Consider the following 16,668-nt stretch of genomic DNA (forward strand, 5'->3'; position numbering starts at 1 on the left):
AAAATCATACAATTTACTCAAAAATATTGTGCTCGAAAGTGCAAAATAAATCTTTACAAGATATTCAGTTGACTAGAGGATAACACATTTATTATAATAAAATAGAAATTAATTTTCGATAGACGCATATCCTTAAAGAAATTTGTTTTTCCTATCTTCTAACTACTGTAAATCAACTTTATAATTTATCCCAATTCAGATAATCTAAAACGGACTAGGAAGGAATCAATCTTTTACTACGATCGAAAGTGCAACACAGACATTTCTTAAGAAATAAACCACTCCAAGTGTGTGGGCACTTTAAAGTTCTCACCTCATTTTACAATTCAAAAGCACACCCCTCCCTCCTTTGCCTCAATGAAAATCAGTCGGATGGCTGTGGCTTCATGTCAGCTCTGAATCAGAAACATAAGCATGCCCGGCCATCCTCCTCCTCGAGCTCATCAGAGTTTTCTGCACTTTCTCAGAGTTCGTCCTCAGACTCTGCCGCGGCGATGCGAGTTGCGACTGCATCAAGGACCTCGCTCTCTGTTGCTGCTGGCCTGCAGGGATAGCACAATGTTGAGCATGCAAGGAAGGAAGAGTTTTAAAAGAACAAACACACTCGACCAGTCGGTTTACCTTGTAGCTTATTGAACATGCCATTGGTTCTCCTTGTTGGAGTCCTGTTAGTTTCACAAGCGAAGGGTGCGGATTTAACCGAGTCCAAAGGAGCAGAACCGGCGCTCTCATCACTGCACAGTGAGGCAGTTCCTTCACTCCCTGAATCTGAGTTCCTCTCCCGAAAATGGGAGGTGAGTTTCTCCCTTTCGATAACCCGGTAGGCATACATCTGAAAGGGGATTTCGGAGACCCCCGAATTCGCAAATCTCCGTGACAGACTCATCTCAATGTCGTAGTAGTCCACGGGAGGCACCGGTGCGTTCGGCTGGCTGTGGTCCGGGTTCATGATCAAGAACCGTTTCGTGTACCGGAGAATCCTACAAATAGAAGAGAAGCTCGGTCGTTGAGACGGATCGGTGTGCCAACACCTCCTTGTTAGGTCGGTCAGGTACTTGGGGAGTGGAAAAGGAAACAGGGGTCTCTCCCCAACTCTTATGTTCTTGCTCGTCTTGTCTCCTTGTAGACGATTGTCTTCGAAGGGAACTTTCCCCGTCAATAGCTCGAAGCTAATCATCGCGAAGCTGTACACATCGGCCTTGTCGGTGCACTTGGAGATGCCAATGCCATCGCCGCCGGACCTCTCCATCTCTAACAGAACTTCCGGGGCATACCAAGTGCATGGGTTCACCGCGCTCACTTGATTGGATGAAGATTTGAAATTCTTTATAGGCGCCAACCCGAAACCAGAAACCTTGACATGCAAATTTCCATCCGGCGAAGCAATCCTCGGCCTGACCAATATGTTCGAGGGGTTCAACTCGCCATGGTAGATGTTCTTCGAGTGAAGATACTCCATTCCTCTCGCAATCTGAATCATCGTATCGACTGCCACCAACAAGGCGAAGGGGGGCTTCCGTCGCGCGGAGCTAACTTCTTTCGTGTAGGTCGAGAGATCCTTGCTCATCAGCTCCATCACCACGAAGCACTCCTTCTTCTCCTCGTCGGCGAAGCAGTACAAGTAGTGCACCACATTCGGGTGCGAGATCGACGACAGGAGAGCAATCTCGGGCATCAACGGCTCAATCTCCCGGATGACATGCTTCACTGCAAAGCTCTCCCCCAGCCACTGCACTTCCTTGTAGCTGTTTGCAGGGCCAAACTTCCTCCTCAATTGGTAGTCGCTAGATCCGGTGAGCACCGAGCAAGGAAAGATCTTCCCTTTCGGCGAGACGAGGACGTCGGCGAGCCGGCTTTCGTGCTTCGACAAGGGCTTGGACGACCCTGGCCTTCTCTTCTCGGCTATGGTTTCTGATAGCATCCATCGATCTTCCTTCCATGCTGCATCGATTCTACCGCATAGATCTTGAGAAGCCAAGTAGAGCTTCCCGAACTTGAGCTGGAAGAGTTTCGGGTCCATCCATTCCCTTTCGTACTTTTTGGAGAGCACCAGCTTCTTCTTGTTGAGGTCTTCATGGTCGGTGCCGGTGATCTCGCCGACGTTCTCGATGGCTTCGATGACCACGAAGAGGCACCAGAGGAGGTCGTGGAGGTGGACGTCTATGCATTCGGTGTTCTGGTTTAGGGCCATGGCCTTCCCCCACCAATCTCTCGGCTCCAGGCATTGCCGGACGTACTGCTCCCCCTCCCGGAATATCCGGTGGAGCTCGCGGAGAGGGTGCTCGAGGGCCTTCCACTTGGTGAGCTTCTCGTCGAACCTCAGGCGGATCCGCATCTCCTGCGCCACGCTCCGGAAGGCGAGGTCGAAGGCGTCGACGAGAAGGATGCACTGGCGTTGGTTGACGCTGGTCTCGTCCTGGAACACCATCAACGCCTTGATGCTGCCCAGAGCTTCTCCGGCCAGCCGGAACTGCTCCATCGGCGAATCGAGTGGCGGGGTGGAGATGGAAGATCGATTTCTTCCGCCTCCGACAAATTGCTACTTGTCTTTCACTGTTTCAAGGAGAGAGGTACGAGACGAGAGAAGATCAAAAATAAAACCTAAAAAAAAGGGGGTGGGGGAATGGGAGGAATCATGTTCTTCCCCCTTCCCACCGTAAAATCTCCTTCGAGAATTCACAAAAACAACTGTAATGGCATTTCGATTCAAAGAAAAAAAAAACAGATTGAATCTGAGGCGAGGAACGTACTGTAACGCCCGAAGCCTGCGATTCGAAATCAAGAATCCATCAGAGGCATTGATTGACAGAGGGCTAAAAATGGAGATGGAGACGAAGAATAGAATCTGGTGGAGTGTATAATTTGGGATCGGTTTATACGCATTTTTCCAGCTAAATTATCTTCGATTTCTCGATCGAAATATTGATAGAAAAATCGAGTTCCGAGGCTCTAAAAATAAACATCAGCACGCCGTCGACAACTATGCACCGCCTAAAAAAGATCAAAACTTTGGGGGAAAAAATTTACTGGTTTTTTTTTTTCATGAAATTTTAATGGCAAGAAATGATCGAAAATAGTTGAGGCGGAGTTGGTTTTTGGTGTTCTCGTTGATTCTCCGTTGGCAGTTTGGTTATCGATAGAGCGGCTCAGTCGGCTCGGGCCGGCGGTCCGAGCGGGGAGCGGCCCGCGGAGCGCGGAGAGGCGGAAGCGCCTGCGATGGCGTGCCGTTTTCTTCGCCGTCACGGTCCGTTATTGCGATGTCATAACCGCTATAAATAATGAAACCGACCCGCACTGGCCGCGTCGGAGAGGAACGAGGGAGAAGAGGCCGGAGGGAGATTCCGGAGGAGATGGCTTCGTTCCTCTCGGCGGCCGCCCCCACCCCCGCCAGCGACTGTGAGTTGTTTTTTCTTGCCCTTGCATTTGCTTCAAGGTCGATGGTTGCGGAACCCCAACGATCTGCTCTTTCTGATTCTGATCTTGCGCGTTGTTCAGTTGTTCTTCCTACTTCAGGTTTTGACGCTGAGATCTAGATTAGGCACAACTCCATCGTGCTTTTCCCCTTCAATTTTCTGCTGCTTTTTTTTCTAGAAATTTTATCTTTGGGCTTCGGTATTACCTAGATTTCCACGCTTGATTTATCTTTTTCATTTTGCAAGTGTTGATCAAGGAGGTAATTATTTGAGGGACAACATGATCTTGATCAATTGTTTGAGTGGCATTAGCTGATCCTTTGAAGGGACGATCATGCTGCTGTGGGCATTGTCCAGGGACATCGATTGACGCTAGCGGCACTGGTGCTGCCCCGGGGTTATGGTGCAACAACATAGCATTCAAATTGTCATCTAGATATTCGTGGTTCAAATCCTAATTATGATGAATTTGTAAGAATTTTTACTCCAAATAAGACACGCAACTAAAGGATGTTGGACTTCTGGATTGTTCGCTGCGAGCGCTTTCCGATTTATCCTGGTGGTCGATAGAAATTTTCGTGAAATAGGACCGATCATCCCAGACTCAACGTAATCCAACCTGATTAATCCTTTTTTTTTGTGACACTAGTGCTTACCTACTTGAATCCACCCTTGGTTGCCTCCTCCCCTTACAAACTCTTCTAAGTTCATATCCCTTGTGAGAGGGGGGAGGGTTGCACTTTTAATTTAGAGTGTCTCATAGACTTGTGTCATTTTCCCTTGTGGTTTGTGGCTTGATCTTCTTGTCATGGGTAAAAGTCTTCCAAAGTCTGTTTTTTTTATTTTTTTTCATCTTGATAATTCAAGTGTTCAAACTTAGTCCGACTAATCCGGACTATTTCTTAGTTCGCCTATTGAATAAATTCAGAGCACAATTTATGCACATTCAAAAATCAACCTATAGAATTTGTCTCATTTGAGATTCAAATTTTGATCCTCTTATTGCTCTTTTGAATTATTTTTTACTTTTGTTTTTTAATCAAGTGTCCGGACATTCCCCAACTAATCCTAGGGGTAGATGACCTACTTGGTGCTTCACCTACTAAGTAAATTTGAAACACCATTCATGCACACTTGGAAGTCTTCATTCAAAATATTCATTCCATTTGGAATCTAAACCCTAATCCTCTTATTGTCCCTTAAAAGTAATGATAATTTAGATAGTTGATGTGAAAATGACTAGTGTTGTGTCGAACAACATCGCCCGACCACCCGACCAAGTTAGGCACGACTTGAAATAAGTTAGAAACAAGCCTGTTGAATTTAGTTATTTCATACTTTGGCCATAGAATAGAAAGTCCCTTTGTCTTCTATTCATGACTTGGGCAATGCCTAATTCTAAGTGTGTACATAATTTTATCTCAATCGACTAACCATATCTAGATCTTCAACAAACCAAACTTATCAGGTCAACTCCTACCTGCTTTCATACAAAAAAAAAAAGGCACAAATTTGGCCTGAGTTTCCTATGTCATGAATAGAAAAGGATTATTGTTTCATGTAAAAGAGTACAAATGCATTTGCAACTTTATTTTAAAGGAAATAAAAATTGCATCTAAAGGTAATCTACTTCCTCTAGTTTTAACACAAACATAGTATACATAGAGCTAAAGCTAGCATTTACAAGTACATAGGAGCTTGATGCATCTAAGGGTAACTTACGCAGCAGTGGTGAAAAACTCGATAGTATCTTTAAGTGCTTGAATGAAGGTGTCCACTTCTTCTTTTGTGTTATAAAAGTATAGACTAGCCCGCGCACTCGCATTGACACCTAAGGCTCGGTGTAGAGGCTGGGCACAATGGTGTCCTGAACGAACAGCCACTCCATGCTGAAAGATAAATAATGTGTGTTTGTTAGTGTATACAATAATAATACGTGTCTTTTTTTTACCAATTAAACTTAGTCTCAAACATGTATCCACCTTTACTTTGCAGATCCAAGTTGTTTGTTTACCTGTTCATCAAGGAATGTCGCGATATCCGTTGGATGGATGTTATCAACATTAAATGCACAAAGAGCAGCTCGATGAACTGTATCTGAAGGAGCAGGACCATAGATGTGAATGTTGGGTACACTACTAAGTTGATAGTATAGATATTCTGACAGTTTTTTCTGCAAAGGATGAGTTAAAGAGGTGGCATTAACAACGAGTGTTCGAGAAAATTCTCTATAGACAAGCACTATAGAACATCTTCTGGACAGACCTTGGCGGTCAAATTAAATGGTAGTCCAAGTGTAACTACCTCAGACACCATAAATCTTGAATCTTAACTTAAGTAGATACATAACATGCTACTAATTGGCATATGCATCTCTAGTTAAAAAGAAAGCAATCCACAACATGAACAATCGATAAATCATTTTGCTATGTAAAAACTAAGAAGGTTCTGCACTTTCTATGGTACGCCAAGATGAAAAGAATTAGCAAGTTAAAAATGAACCTCATAATTATGGATCTTTTCCATTCCAATGCTCGACAAATAATCAATTGCTGCCCCCAAACCAATAGCTTCTGCAATAGCTGGAGTTCCAGCTTCAAATCTGCCTAAGCAAAGCTCAATTATATCAGCAAACAAGGCATCCAAACATCATTTAAGTATATTAAATACGATTTCGAAACAACGCATCCAAACATCATTTAAGTATATTAAATACGCTTTCGAAACGTAAGATAAAGCACCTTAATTATATTATTGAATATAATTAAGATAAGCCTTCTATCCATCCTTAATGACAAATTGATTTAATTAAAAAGAATAATTTGTAAATACTATTCCCCAAAAAATTCACAATCTTAAAATTGACTATTTAGGACTTGGATGAAAACCAATCTGCATCAATTGATGAAGCAACTTCTCCTGATCAATTTATCGATAATATCTCGTCTAAAAGAAGAGGAAACTAATCCTGACCTGGAAGGTGGCTCGGCATAGGTTGAATAATCTTGAAACACGTCAGTTATCATTTCACCACCACCTGCCCGAAAAGTGTGTTAGCCAAGAAAGTAGAATCCGAAGATGCAATATAGCAGTGCAAACATTACACTTCACCTAAAAATGGAGGCATTGACGACAAGAGATTAATTTTACCATACAAGAAACCAGCGCCTGTAGGCCCACACATCTGGAAGATAATTAATACTTAAGACCTAATATAGTGCTTTCAGGAGATAAACTATACCAAAAAAAATAGCAAATAATAACAAAAATCACACCTTATGTGATGAGGCAACCAGAAAATCAACATTAAGTTTCTGTACATCTACTACCATGTGAGGAACACTCTGACAAGCATCCACGAGAACTTTCGCACCAACCTTATGTGACCAGTCTACGATCTCATCAATTGGAAGAACAGAACCTGAAAACGTAATTGGAGTCAAGTTCGCTCATATCACATTATGATATGAAACACACAGAATTAAGGCTCAAATGAACAGCTAACATTGTAGATATAAGAATCGCTTAGTTTGGCAGCAGAGCATGTAGGTATACTGATATATTCTTCTTTTCACTTAGGTTCTTAATTTCTTGTGTGCAGTCTTAAAAATTGAGGAAATAAATACTATTTGTTTGTCTGTGTTCATTCCTGACATCAAGGAAACAAAAACATATCTGATGCCATGAAGCAAAATTACACAGTTAGAAAATTTTAAATTATTTTCAGGAGTGAAATTTACAAGTTACAAGCAGCAGCTAGTAAACCGGAAACTTTCAACCTACCTGTACAGGCAGTGCCCTTACCTCTCACATTTGAGTGGTGGGTCCCACTACTGTCTGAATAGATAGGATCGAATTAACTAAGTAAACCCAACTACTTGAGTTAATTATATGGACCCTAGCCCATTGTGCACTAAGATTATGTTACAAATAATACCTAAGATTGTTAAATCAGTTTTCCATGTTATGTAAAGTTTTTATGTTCTTCCTCTACATCTCAATAGGAACTTTACTCGACTGACTTCTAAGATGTCCATAATATCTTAAGCTACATTTTTCTTTTTGTCTTTCCTAATAAACACACACATGGATCTATCTCAATGTTTGCATCATTGTCACTAACTTGTAGAGATATTGATTCTCAACAATCCAACATCAAGACTGATAAAACATTGCTAGTAGTATCACATTCTTATAGAACAATCCTTTTAGCTTGAGGAGCATAGACAGTCACACAATCCTCCAAAAGCACTTCACCATTTTAGCCATCCAGTCTTATCCAAGTACTTATTAATAATAGTTTTATCAATCTATCCTCATCTATGAATAATCCAAAATCAATTCACCCGACCATGCATCTCCCGCCTGTGTATCTGAATTTATCTCCCTCCATACCCTGGGGCCAGCTCTAAGGGGTTGTTGAGGTGGCGGATCCACCTTTTTTTGAATAATCCAAAATCCTTACAGGGATACCTAAGTTGTCTTAGCCAACTTAGGTTAAAACTCCTAGCTTCTAATATTTGTAACCACAATTCTAGTTTCAAGTTTACTTAATCTAAACTTTCCTCAGCATTGTTTGAAAATAGCATACAGTAAGTATTATTAAGATCTATTGTCCTCGCAAAATTGCATTTGATTAATCTAATAAGAATTTATTAGGTATACTCCCAATGGTGCAAAGACTAGCGTCATACATGTACTTATACACAAACAACTTTAAAGAGTCTAATACAATACCAGGAAGAGGGTAAAAAAATAATAAAAACGGTTAGAGCAAGACCTACCTAGTACATTAGAGACATGATGTGCAACTACAAGCTTTGTGTTCTTTGAAAGGAGTCCCTTGAATTGATCAAGGTCAGGGACTTCTTTTGTCAATTCAACATACTTCAGAACAGCGCCTGTCTTTTTAGCGACAATTTGCCAAGGAACGATAGAACTATGATGCTCAGCTATTGTGAGTACTATCTACAGTGAAACAAGAATCAGAAAGATCATAAGGTAAAAGAGGAGCAACAAACCAGCTAAACAGGAGAAAGAAGCAGAAAAAATAAATTATATTAAGGCTGAGAATGTGAGCAGGTGAAAAAACTTATTTTTTCCACATATAACTGATTCTGGTAGAATCTTCAGTAAAATACGAATATGAACGGCAATAAACAACTGCCTAACAGTTATGTGTTTGCAACTGATCAAAAGTTGCTGCACAGCAAGAAATAATGCACCCATAAATAGTTAAGCTTCACACAACATGAGCATGGATAGGAACCTAACCTCATCCCCAGGCCTTAAGTTTAATGCACCCCATGAATAGGCTACTAAATTGATAGCTTCTGTAGCATTGCGAGTGAATATGATCTCTCTTCGATCTGCTGCATTGACAAAATTGGCAACTTTGTTTCTCGCTTCTTCATAGGCATCCGTTGCCTTTGCACTGATTCAGCAGCATACATATAAGCAAACACATTAAATCAATAAAAACCTCATAAAAACTTAGGACAGATAATCATAGTACTTGTTTAAATAGCATGAACTTTAACTTGTTGTCATTGAATTGTTTCGATGAATATGTAAGTTTGTTATCATTAAATTGTATCAAGAAATATGTACGTTAGCACAAAATTGTCTGTATCTTTTCCTCATCATCCAGATAAGAATATCATGGTTATCTTTTAATACAAAAAATTACCAAATAGGGTGAGATTCTGTACAGCTACTAATGGTTTTTTTAGGTCCATCAACATGGATATTCCTCTAAGCAATCATTAATAACAGTCTTAGTCCTTGGTTATCATAATTAGGTCAAATGATACTATATGTATGTTGCTTCTTTCACCATTCAATAAAGAAGCAACATATATGGAAACCTATTTAGGTTGTGGTGAATCCATATATGAAAACCTACTACATCAACACTTGTTTTTGTTCTATTCTACTACAGTAATATTATCTAACTAACCACGAGAGAATTGTTGAATCCATAAAAATAATTTGAGATAAGTTCATAATCCTAAGTACTGAGTGACTAGACTACTTAATCAGACCTAGTTCATAATCCTAAGACGGGGAAAGGTGCAGATACAAATAGATAAGTTCCCATCAGCATAAAGGTAAAGTTGTCCCTTAATTGTGATTGATTTGGCATGGAGAAGGGCATAGCACCTCAAATAGTGTACGCCACGGTGAACATTTGAATTATACAATTCATAGTATTCACTCAAGGCCTTGATAACAGATGAAGGCTTCTGAGATGTCGCAGCATTGTCAAAATAAACCAGGTTGAATCCATTAACCACCTAAAAGGGTAAGATAGGAAAGAAAGAATCTTTAGCTCTCAGTAAACATCCAATTTGATAAACCAGAAATAAAATAGTCGGAAACAAATGGTATCCAACACAAAATCCACATAAGTGCAGGCAATAAATGGTACAAGGAATTTTTTTTGTCTTTAATCAAAACACGACAAGGAATCGACGGCATGATTCGAGCACGGACTGGACATCGATCATCTACCTGGCGAAGGATGGGGAAGTCTGGGCGAGTGATTTCCCCCAGAGAAGGCGATTCCCTCAGATCGGACGGGGAGGCGACCGAGAAGGCGGCGGCATCGTTGGAGACGGCATAGCTCCTGGTCCACGGGAGGGAGGCGGAGATACTGGACTTCGACGGAAAGTGCTTGAAGGGGGAGACGGCGAGGAGAAGGGATCGGGATTTGGATCCGACGAAGAGAGAGGAGGAGGAGGAGACGGCAGGAGGGAAGTGGCAGAGCGAGGCCGCCATTGATTTCTTGCGTTGAGGATGGGTCGGTCAACAAACGTATTGGGGTCCCGTGAAGGCTCGGGCGATGGCGATGGCGATGAGGCCCGGTTTTTATAGGCGATCACATATGGCACGTGGACGGTGATCAAGTGCTCACAGTATGACCATATAAAGAGCATTAAAAGTGGACTTTGCTAGTTAATTTTTTTTAATTTTAATTAAAAATATTATATATAAAATACTTTTATATTAAAATGTATTTATTAATTTAGTCATTATAAATTTTTTTATAATACCCATTTAGCAATTGCGAGTAATAAACCTATAATAATTTTAAAAGTGATTTAAAAGTAGGGGTATCCTTTAACAATTCTGATAATTAGGAGGACCTTTTTAACAAAGAAAACTTTTGATCTTACGGCCCTAAAAGTTTGCCCCTTCTTGTAAAGCTCCATTTTAGTTTTCATTTGGGAACGAAAAACAAAGCTTGAGGGGGTAAATTGTAAATTTTGCATTTAGGAAAAAAAATCAAAATATAAATTTTGTAGGGGAAAAAATTAAAAATAAAGCCTCATCTTTAGGCTTTTCAGGAAAAATTGCTTCGACATTACAATTATCTTCAGGAAATAAACTAATATTAATTCTAGGGGTGGTAATTTTTGACCCGATACGAAAATATGACCCGAACCGAACACGAAAAAATCAGGTTAGGGTTGGATAGTTTCGGGTTCGGGTCGAAATCGGGTCGACCCAATTGACCCAATTAATAAACAGGTCGGGTTCGGGTCAACCTGAAATGACCCAATTATAACCCGCGAACCCGTTTATAATTATAAATTTAAACTAAAATTACAAATTTAAAAAAATTAAAAATCCTAAACATAGAGATGTACTATTGATAGCAATGTTGCTATGATTTATCATTTATGATATGGATTTTCAATTTACGTAGATAAATGTTATTTTTAATTTAATATACAAAATTTCTTTATTGAATTCAGGTCATGTTCGGGTCAAATGGGTCAAACGGATCAAACGGATCAACGGGTTAAACGGGTCAAATGGGTCAAACGGGTTAAACGGGTAAACCGGGTCAAACGGGTCAACGGGTTAAACGGGTCAAACGGATTAAACGGGTCGGGTTCGAGTCAAGTGAAAATAAACAGATCAGGTTTAGGTTGAATAGTTTGACCCGAATTCATAATCAGGTCGGGTTCAGGTTGTCATTTTCCAACCCGCCAACCTGCCAATCCGAACCCGTCAACCCGAACTGAATTGCCACCCTTAATTAATTCATCTTACAGTAATAAAATAGATTTGAGTCTATAATCCAACTATTTATTATTATGTAATTATATTAATTGTCTAATAGGAGGATGTTAAGGTGGATGTGTGGACATACGAGGATGGACAAAATAAGAAATGAGAGCATTAGAGAGAAAGTAGGAGTTGCATCTATTGAGGAAAAATTCAGAGAGACACGTTTAAGATGGTACGGACATGTACTTAGACGACCAATAAATGCTCTAGTTAGGCGATGTGAAACTATGATAAACATGCATATAAAACGAGGAAGAAGAGGACCAAAAAAGACTTGGTTAACAACAATAAAACAAGATAAAATTTATTTAAATATAGATGATGATATAATAGGAGATAGAGCTCAATGGCATAAAAGGATTCATACAGCCGACCCCACCTAGTGGGAAAAGACTTGGTTGTTGTTGTTGTCGTCGTCTAATAGGAGGATGTTCCATACCATATGAACTCCTTTAGCCATTTTTCTATTTTCTCCTATTTTAACAAGAGAGTTTGGGATAAAACATTTAGAACCCACAATAACACTAATAGCACAGTGTTTCAATGAATGTGAAATTTCACACTTTATTAAAAAATGAATTGTTGATAGCTTTACAAAGCCTTTCACTAAGCTATGCATTAAATAGAACAAAATATTACATAACTCTCATTCAACAACAACATAGCTACCTATCGACTAATTCTTCTTCCCTGAAGTAAAGATTACTGTATAAGCAAATTGTGAACTTTGAGACATGTTGGCTATCTAGATCAAGTAAATCGGTCATGTAGTTCCGAACAGATTAAGCTATCAGAGACTCAAGGTGCATTATAACTTCTACAACTTATGCAGCATTTATCGACAAAATATCTTACCTCAGATAAAACTGAGTGCTAGTGGCATGGCATCAACCTCATTTGTAAAGAACCAAAAATGCTTCCATCAGCTTGTGATTCACAGTGTGTTCAATAATTCAATTGAAAGATTCCTAAACCTGCATCTTAGATATCTTAATGCGGTTGCTGAAGCAGCATATGCGGAATTTCTACAATAGGAGTGCTACCGGCAAACTTCACCAATAATCTTTGCAAGAACATGCCCCTCCTTCAAAATGATGGAAGCGACTTGCATCCCTCACAATGAATTTTCGATTAACAATATGGGAGACCGTCTTCATGAAATGATGGCAGTCCTCACATACCCTCAAGTTCTTGATCACAACAATTTCTTCCCCGGATTCAGTGTTCAGGAGACCGAAAGTAAGTGCCAACTTTTCACTATGAATACCTGTCAGTGGCAAATTTTCCGTTGTCTTATTTCTATACACCCTGTTATCATTTTTTACCATAGCTTCCAACTGAAGAATCATCTTGTAAATCCTATTAGCCTGTGGATGAGAATGGTCGTCGGCCATGAACAAATGAACCTTACCCTTATAATCAACATAACTACATCCAGGGTCCTTCTTTAGTCCATTTTGTTTCATTATAGCCCGAATTCTCGCCACGCCATCCAACCTCCCAGCATCCGAGTATATGTTTGACAGAAGCACATAGTAACCAACATTTGTCGGATCAAGCTTACTGACTTTCTCAAAAGCAAGCTCTCCCAATTCCACATTTTTATGAATCTTGCATGCACCCAACAATGCGCCCCAAATGGGACTGTCAGGCTCCATCGGCATTGACACGATCAAATCCCAAGCCTCCTTCAGCTGGCCAGCACGACCCAAAAGGTCTACCATGCAAGCATAGTGCTCTCTACTTGGCATTATACCATGCACTGTCTTCATGGAAGCGAAGTACTCCATTCCTTTGTCGGTCATCCCTACATGACTACAAACAGACAACACACTAACCATAACGACTTCATCAGGCTTGATTCCCTCCTCCAACATTTTATCAAACAGAAACAGTGCTTCATCGCCATGTCCATGCATGCCATATCCAGCAATAATTGCTGTCCATGAAACTATGGTTCTAAGATGCATTTCATCGAACACTTTCCGTGCTCGAGCCAAATCTCCACACTTGGCATGCAGATTGATAAGTGCATTCTTTATGTGAGTGTTGGAAGCATATGAATCTTTCTGGTTGATGAAACTTTCTATTCTCCGTCCAATGGAGTGGGCACCGAGGTTAGCGCAGGAGGAAAGCACACCGATGAGTGTGATGGCGTCTGGTTCTACTGAAGTAGATTCCTTCATCTTGTCGTAGAAAGCTAACACTTGATGAGCGAGACCATTCTGGGCATAGCAGGAGATCATGGCGTTCCAGGAAACAAGGTCTTTTCGTTGGTCGGGCATTTCGTCGAACAGTTGGCGAGCAACATCGACGGCGCCGATTCTGGAGAAGCATGAAAGCAGGCAGTTCGAGACGGAAGGAGCGAAGACGAGAGAGGACCTGAAGGCGACGCCGTGGAGCGGCGGAATTGACGCCGGAGGAGCAGCGGGTAGGAGCGCGAGGAAGGTGACATCGTCGAAAGGGACACCCGCAAGTCGCATGCGGCGGAAGGTGGCAAGGGCGGCGGGGGAGGGGGAGGATGCGAGGGCGTGGCCGCAAATGAGGGCGTTGAAGGCGGAGGTAGCGATTTCGGCGGCAGGGAGCTCGTCGAGGAGGCGGCAGGCGAGGGGAAGGAGGCGGAGGCGAGAGTAGGCGGTGACGACGGTGGTGAGGACGTAGGCGTCGGAGGGAAGGAGCCCGGACTTGAGGGAGATGGCGTGGAGGTGGAAGGCAGCGGCGGGAAGGGAGAGGGCGGCGGCGGCGAGAAGGGCGGAGGGGAGGAGGGAGGCAATAGGGATGGGCGGCTGAGGGTAGAAGAGAAGGGTGTGGCGGAGAAGGGCGAGGGCCTTGTGGTGGCGTCCGGAAGCAGCGAGTTGGCGGAGGCCGACGGCGGACATGCAGGCGCAGCCGCCGCTGGCGTGGGCGGGGACGGATTGCATGGTTCATGGCCCTTCCGTTCAATTTTGCATAAAAAATGGGCCCAAATTGATTCGCTCAAAGTAAACACTCAAAGTAAACAGAAAATTTTTTCTTAACTCCCATTTCATTTCAGTAGAAATCCTTTGTTCCGTGAATTACGGACTAAAGAATGATCATGAACCATTGATTTGGATGAATCCTATTTTTAAATAGATGGGATTCACCTAAATCAACGGTGTAAAAAAAATGAATCATCCTCTAATCCAATTTGTGAACCAACGATCCGTGCTCATTTAATTTATTTTTTTTTTAATTGGTTCTTCAAGGTAAAACAGGCCATTAGTCTCATTCTAATTCGTTGCTAAAGGCGCCTTTCGCCAAATGAATTAAACGAATACATTTGATTTGGTAAAAATTTAAATCATCTCAAGTTATAAATTTTATTTGAAAAAACAATCTATAAATATATCATAGCACAGTTATTCCAGTAAAAATTTATATATATATATATATATATATATATATATATATATATATATATATATATATATAGAAGTGCTCTCCTGCGGAATGTTTGGTGCGGAACGATGCGGCGCCGCTGACCTGGACGCCTACGTCAAATAAGTTGTGTTAAAATGGCTTCGTGAGAAAACTCGTTCCTCTCCTCCCGCGATCTAGGGTTTCCCGTTGCTCACCCTTCTCCGCCGAAGCTCCTCCCTCACTCTCGCCGCCTCCCTCTCTCGTCGAGCTACAGCTCTTTCTCCGCGACGCCTTCCTCTCTCGTGACGAGCACCACCTCCTTCGCCGCGGCGCCTCCCTCTCTCGCGACGAGCACCACCTTCGCCTCGACGACTCCCTCTCTCGCGACGAGCAGCTCCTTCGCCGCGACACAACGCCTCCCTCTCTCGCGACGCCTCCCTCCGCGCCGAGCTCTCTCGCTGCAACTCATGACTCTCCTCCCCACCGCAACATCCTCTCAGGTTGTCCTAAAATTCTCCAAACTTGATATAATTTCTTCAAGTATTCGCTATACTTTTATAATTTCAATCAATATTTGAATTTGATACATCAACCTTACCGAAGCAAAATCGTTTGGGATTTTAAACATTTCTGTGTATTTCTGTTAAACATACCTATGAATTTGATAAAAATCTGTCCTGCTTCCTGCGGTAGATTATTTGACATTTGTATTGTTTCTGTTATTTTGCTTCTGTGATATTTGTGGTGTTAATAAAAAATTTATATTAATTGTAGAGATTTAAATTATTGTTTCTGTGATTGTTTGACTTAAATTTATGTGTATTTTGCTTCTGTGACATTAAATATAGAAGTGTTATTTTGCTTCTGTAGAGATTTTGTTGGCATAATTTGTGTTGTAAATTTGTTTATGTTACATATGATAAATATGTTTGAGAATGCTCTATGCAATTGATTTTAGTTTAATGCAATTGATAAACTCTATATTTTAGTTTTATTATGTTTGGCATAATACTATGTAAATCTGTTACATGTGAAATTTCTTTGAGATTAAACATTTCTTTTAAACATTTCTGTTTTATATCGGCAGGAAAACCAATTATTTTGCTTATGTGATTTTTGTTTTAGAAAACTGTTAGTTTGCATCTATTATTTTGCATTAGAAATTTCATAATTTGTGTTGCTCTAGAAATTGTATGATTTGTTCCATCAAGTTTAGAATTTAGTGTCTCTGTCAAGTTATTTATCTATTGTCAAATATAATGCGAGGGCGCTCAGAAATGGAAGAAAATAGAGCTGATGATCAAGAATTTATTCCCCAAGTTGCAGATGATCGAAAGCCAAAAATTGGAATGGAATTTGCATCACTAGAAGATGCATATTTGTTCTATAACCAATATGCACGAGAAGCTGGATTTAGTACAAGGAATAACACGAGCAGGAAAAACAAGATGACAAATGAAGTGACGTGGAAACAAATTGTATGTTTTAAAGAAGGGCATACAGATCTAATGCGGAACAAGAAACATGCAAACACTGATCATCTAATAGGGGAAAGAGCACGTGGCGCAGTTAGAACAGGTTGTAAATCAAATATTACATTTGTCAAGAAACAGATGGGACCTAATTGGGTTGTCAGCAACTTCATAGAAACCCATAATCATCCACTCTCGACTCCATCAAAGGTGCATTTGCTACGCTCGCATCGTAATGTTTCGACAGCAAAGAAAACATTGACAAAACAATTTTCAGAGGTCAATGTACCAACTTGTCAACAAATGTGATTATTAGAGATAGA

At 41.0% G+C, this 16,668-nt stretch overlaps 3 protein-coding genes and 1 long non-coding RNA gene across 4 annotated transcripts; 1 reads left to right on the forward strand and 3 right to left on the reverse strand.

Moving 5' to 3' along the window:
* Positions 1–202: 202 nt before the first annotated feature.
* LOC122037802 (serine/threonine-protein kinase ULK2-like) lies at positions 203–3,154 on the reverse strand. Its single transcript, XM_042597250.1, has 3 exons — positions 2,751–3,154; positions 622–2,553; positions 203–542 (listed from the first exon to the last, which is right to left on the reverse strand). Exons 2-3 carry the CDS (start codon positions 2,477–2,479, stop codon positions 385–387), a joined length of 2,016 nt encoding a protein of 671 aa, XP_042453184.1. The 5' UTR covers positions 2,480–2,553; positions 2,751–3,154; the 3' UTR covers positions 203–384.
* A 102-nt stretch (positions 3,155–3,256) lies between these two features.
* On the forward strand, positions 3,257–3,921 carry LOC122037804. The gene is made up of 2 exons (XR_006127750.1): positions 3,257–3,396; positions 3,660–3,921. It is a non-coding gene; the product is annotated as an uncharacterized LOC122037804 (long non-coding RNA).
* A 1,003-nt stretch (positions 3,922–4,924) lies between these two features.
* LOC122037803 (cysteine desulfurase 1, chloroplastic-like) lies at positions 4,925–10,253 on the reverse strand. The gene is made up of 10 exons (XM_042597251.1): positions 9,927–10,253; positions 9,576–9,709; positions 8,688–8,847; positions 8,198–8,381; positions 6,689–6,834; positions 6,525–6,597; positions 6,387–6,450; positions 5,916–6,015; positions 5,428–5,586; positions 4,925–5,302 (listed from the first exon to the last, which is right to left on the reverse strand). The coding sequence occupies exons 1-10, from the start codon at positions 10,191–10,193 to the stop codon at positions 5,132–5,134; spliced, it is 1,458 nt and encodes a 485-aa protein (XP_042453185.1). The 5' UTR covers positions 10,194–10,253; the 3' UTR covers positions 4,925–5,131.
* A 1,814-nt stretch (positions 10,254–12,067) lies between these two features.
* LOC122037815 (putative pentatricopeptide repeat-containing protein At3g11460, mitochondrial) lies at positions 12,068–14,437 on the reverse strand. The gene has a single exon (XM_042597264.1). The coding sequence runs from the start codon at positions 14,411–14,413 to the stop codon at positions 12,545–12,547; it is 1,869 nt and encodes a 622-aa protein (XP_042453198.1). The 5' UTR covers positions 14,414–14,437; the 3' UTR covers positions 12,068–12,544.
* Positions 14,438–16,668: the final 2,231 nt, after the last annotated feature.

This window comes from Zingiber officinale, unplaced genomic scaffold (genome assembly GCF_018446385.1).
Source record: "Zingiber officinale cultivar Zhangliang unplaced genomic scaffold, Zo_v1.1 ctg83, whole genome shotgun sequence".
Taxonomy (NCBI): Eukaryota; Viridiplantae; Streptophyta; class Magnoliopsida; order Zingiberales; family Zingiberaceae; genus Zingiber; species Zingiber officinale.

Excerpts from the sequence above, each read along its gene's own strand:
- LOC122037815 (XM_042597264.1), bottom strand. The coding sequence starts at position 14,413 with ATGCAATCCGTCCCCGCCCACGCCAGCGGCGGCTGCGCCTGCATGTCC.
- LOC122037802 (XM_042597250.1), bottom strand. The coding sequence starts at position 2,479 with ATGGAGCAGTTCCGGCTGGCCGGAGAAGCTCTGGGCAGCATCAAGGCG. Across the intron at positions 543-621 it reads CATGTTCAATAAGCTACAAG|GCCAGCAGCAACAGAGAGCG; the intron begins GTAAACCGACTG and ends CTATCCCTGCAG.
- LOC122037803 (XM_042597251.1), bottom strand. The coding sequence starts at position 10,193 with ATGGCGGCCTCGCTCTGCCACTTCCCTCCTGCCGTCTCCTCCTCCTCC. Across the intron at positions 8,382-8,687 it reads ACTTAAGGCCTGGGGATGAG|ATAGTACTCACAATAGCTGA; the intron begins GTTAGGTTCCTA and ends GTTTCACTGTAG. Across the intron at positions 6,451-6,524 it reads GTCAATGCCTCCATTTTTAG|GTGGTGGTGAAATGATAACT; the intron begins GTGAAGTGTAAT and ends CTTTTCGGGCAG.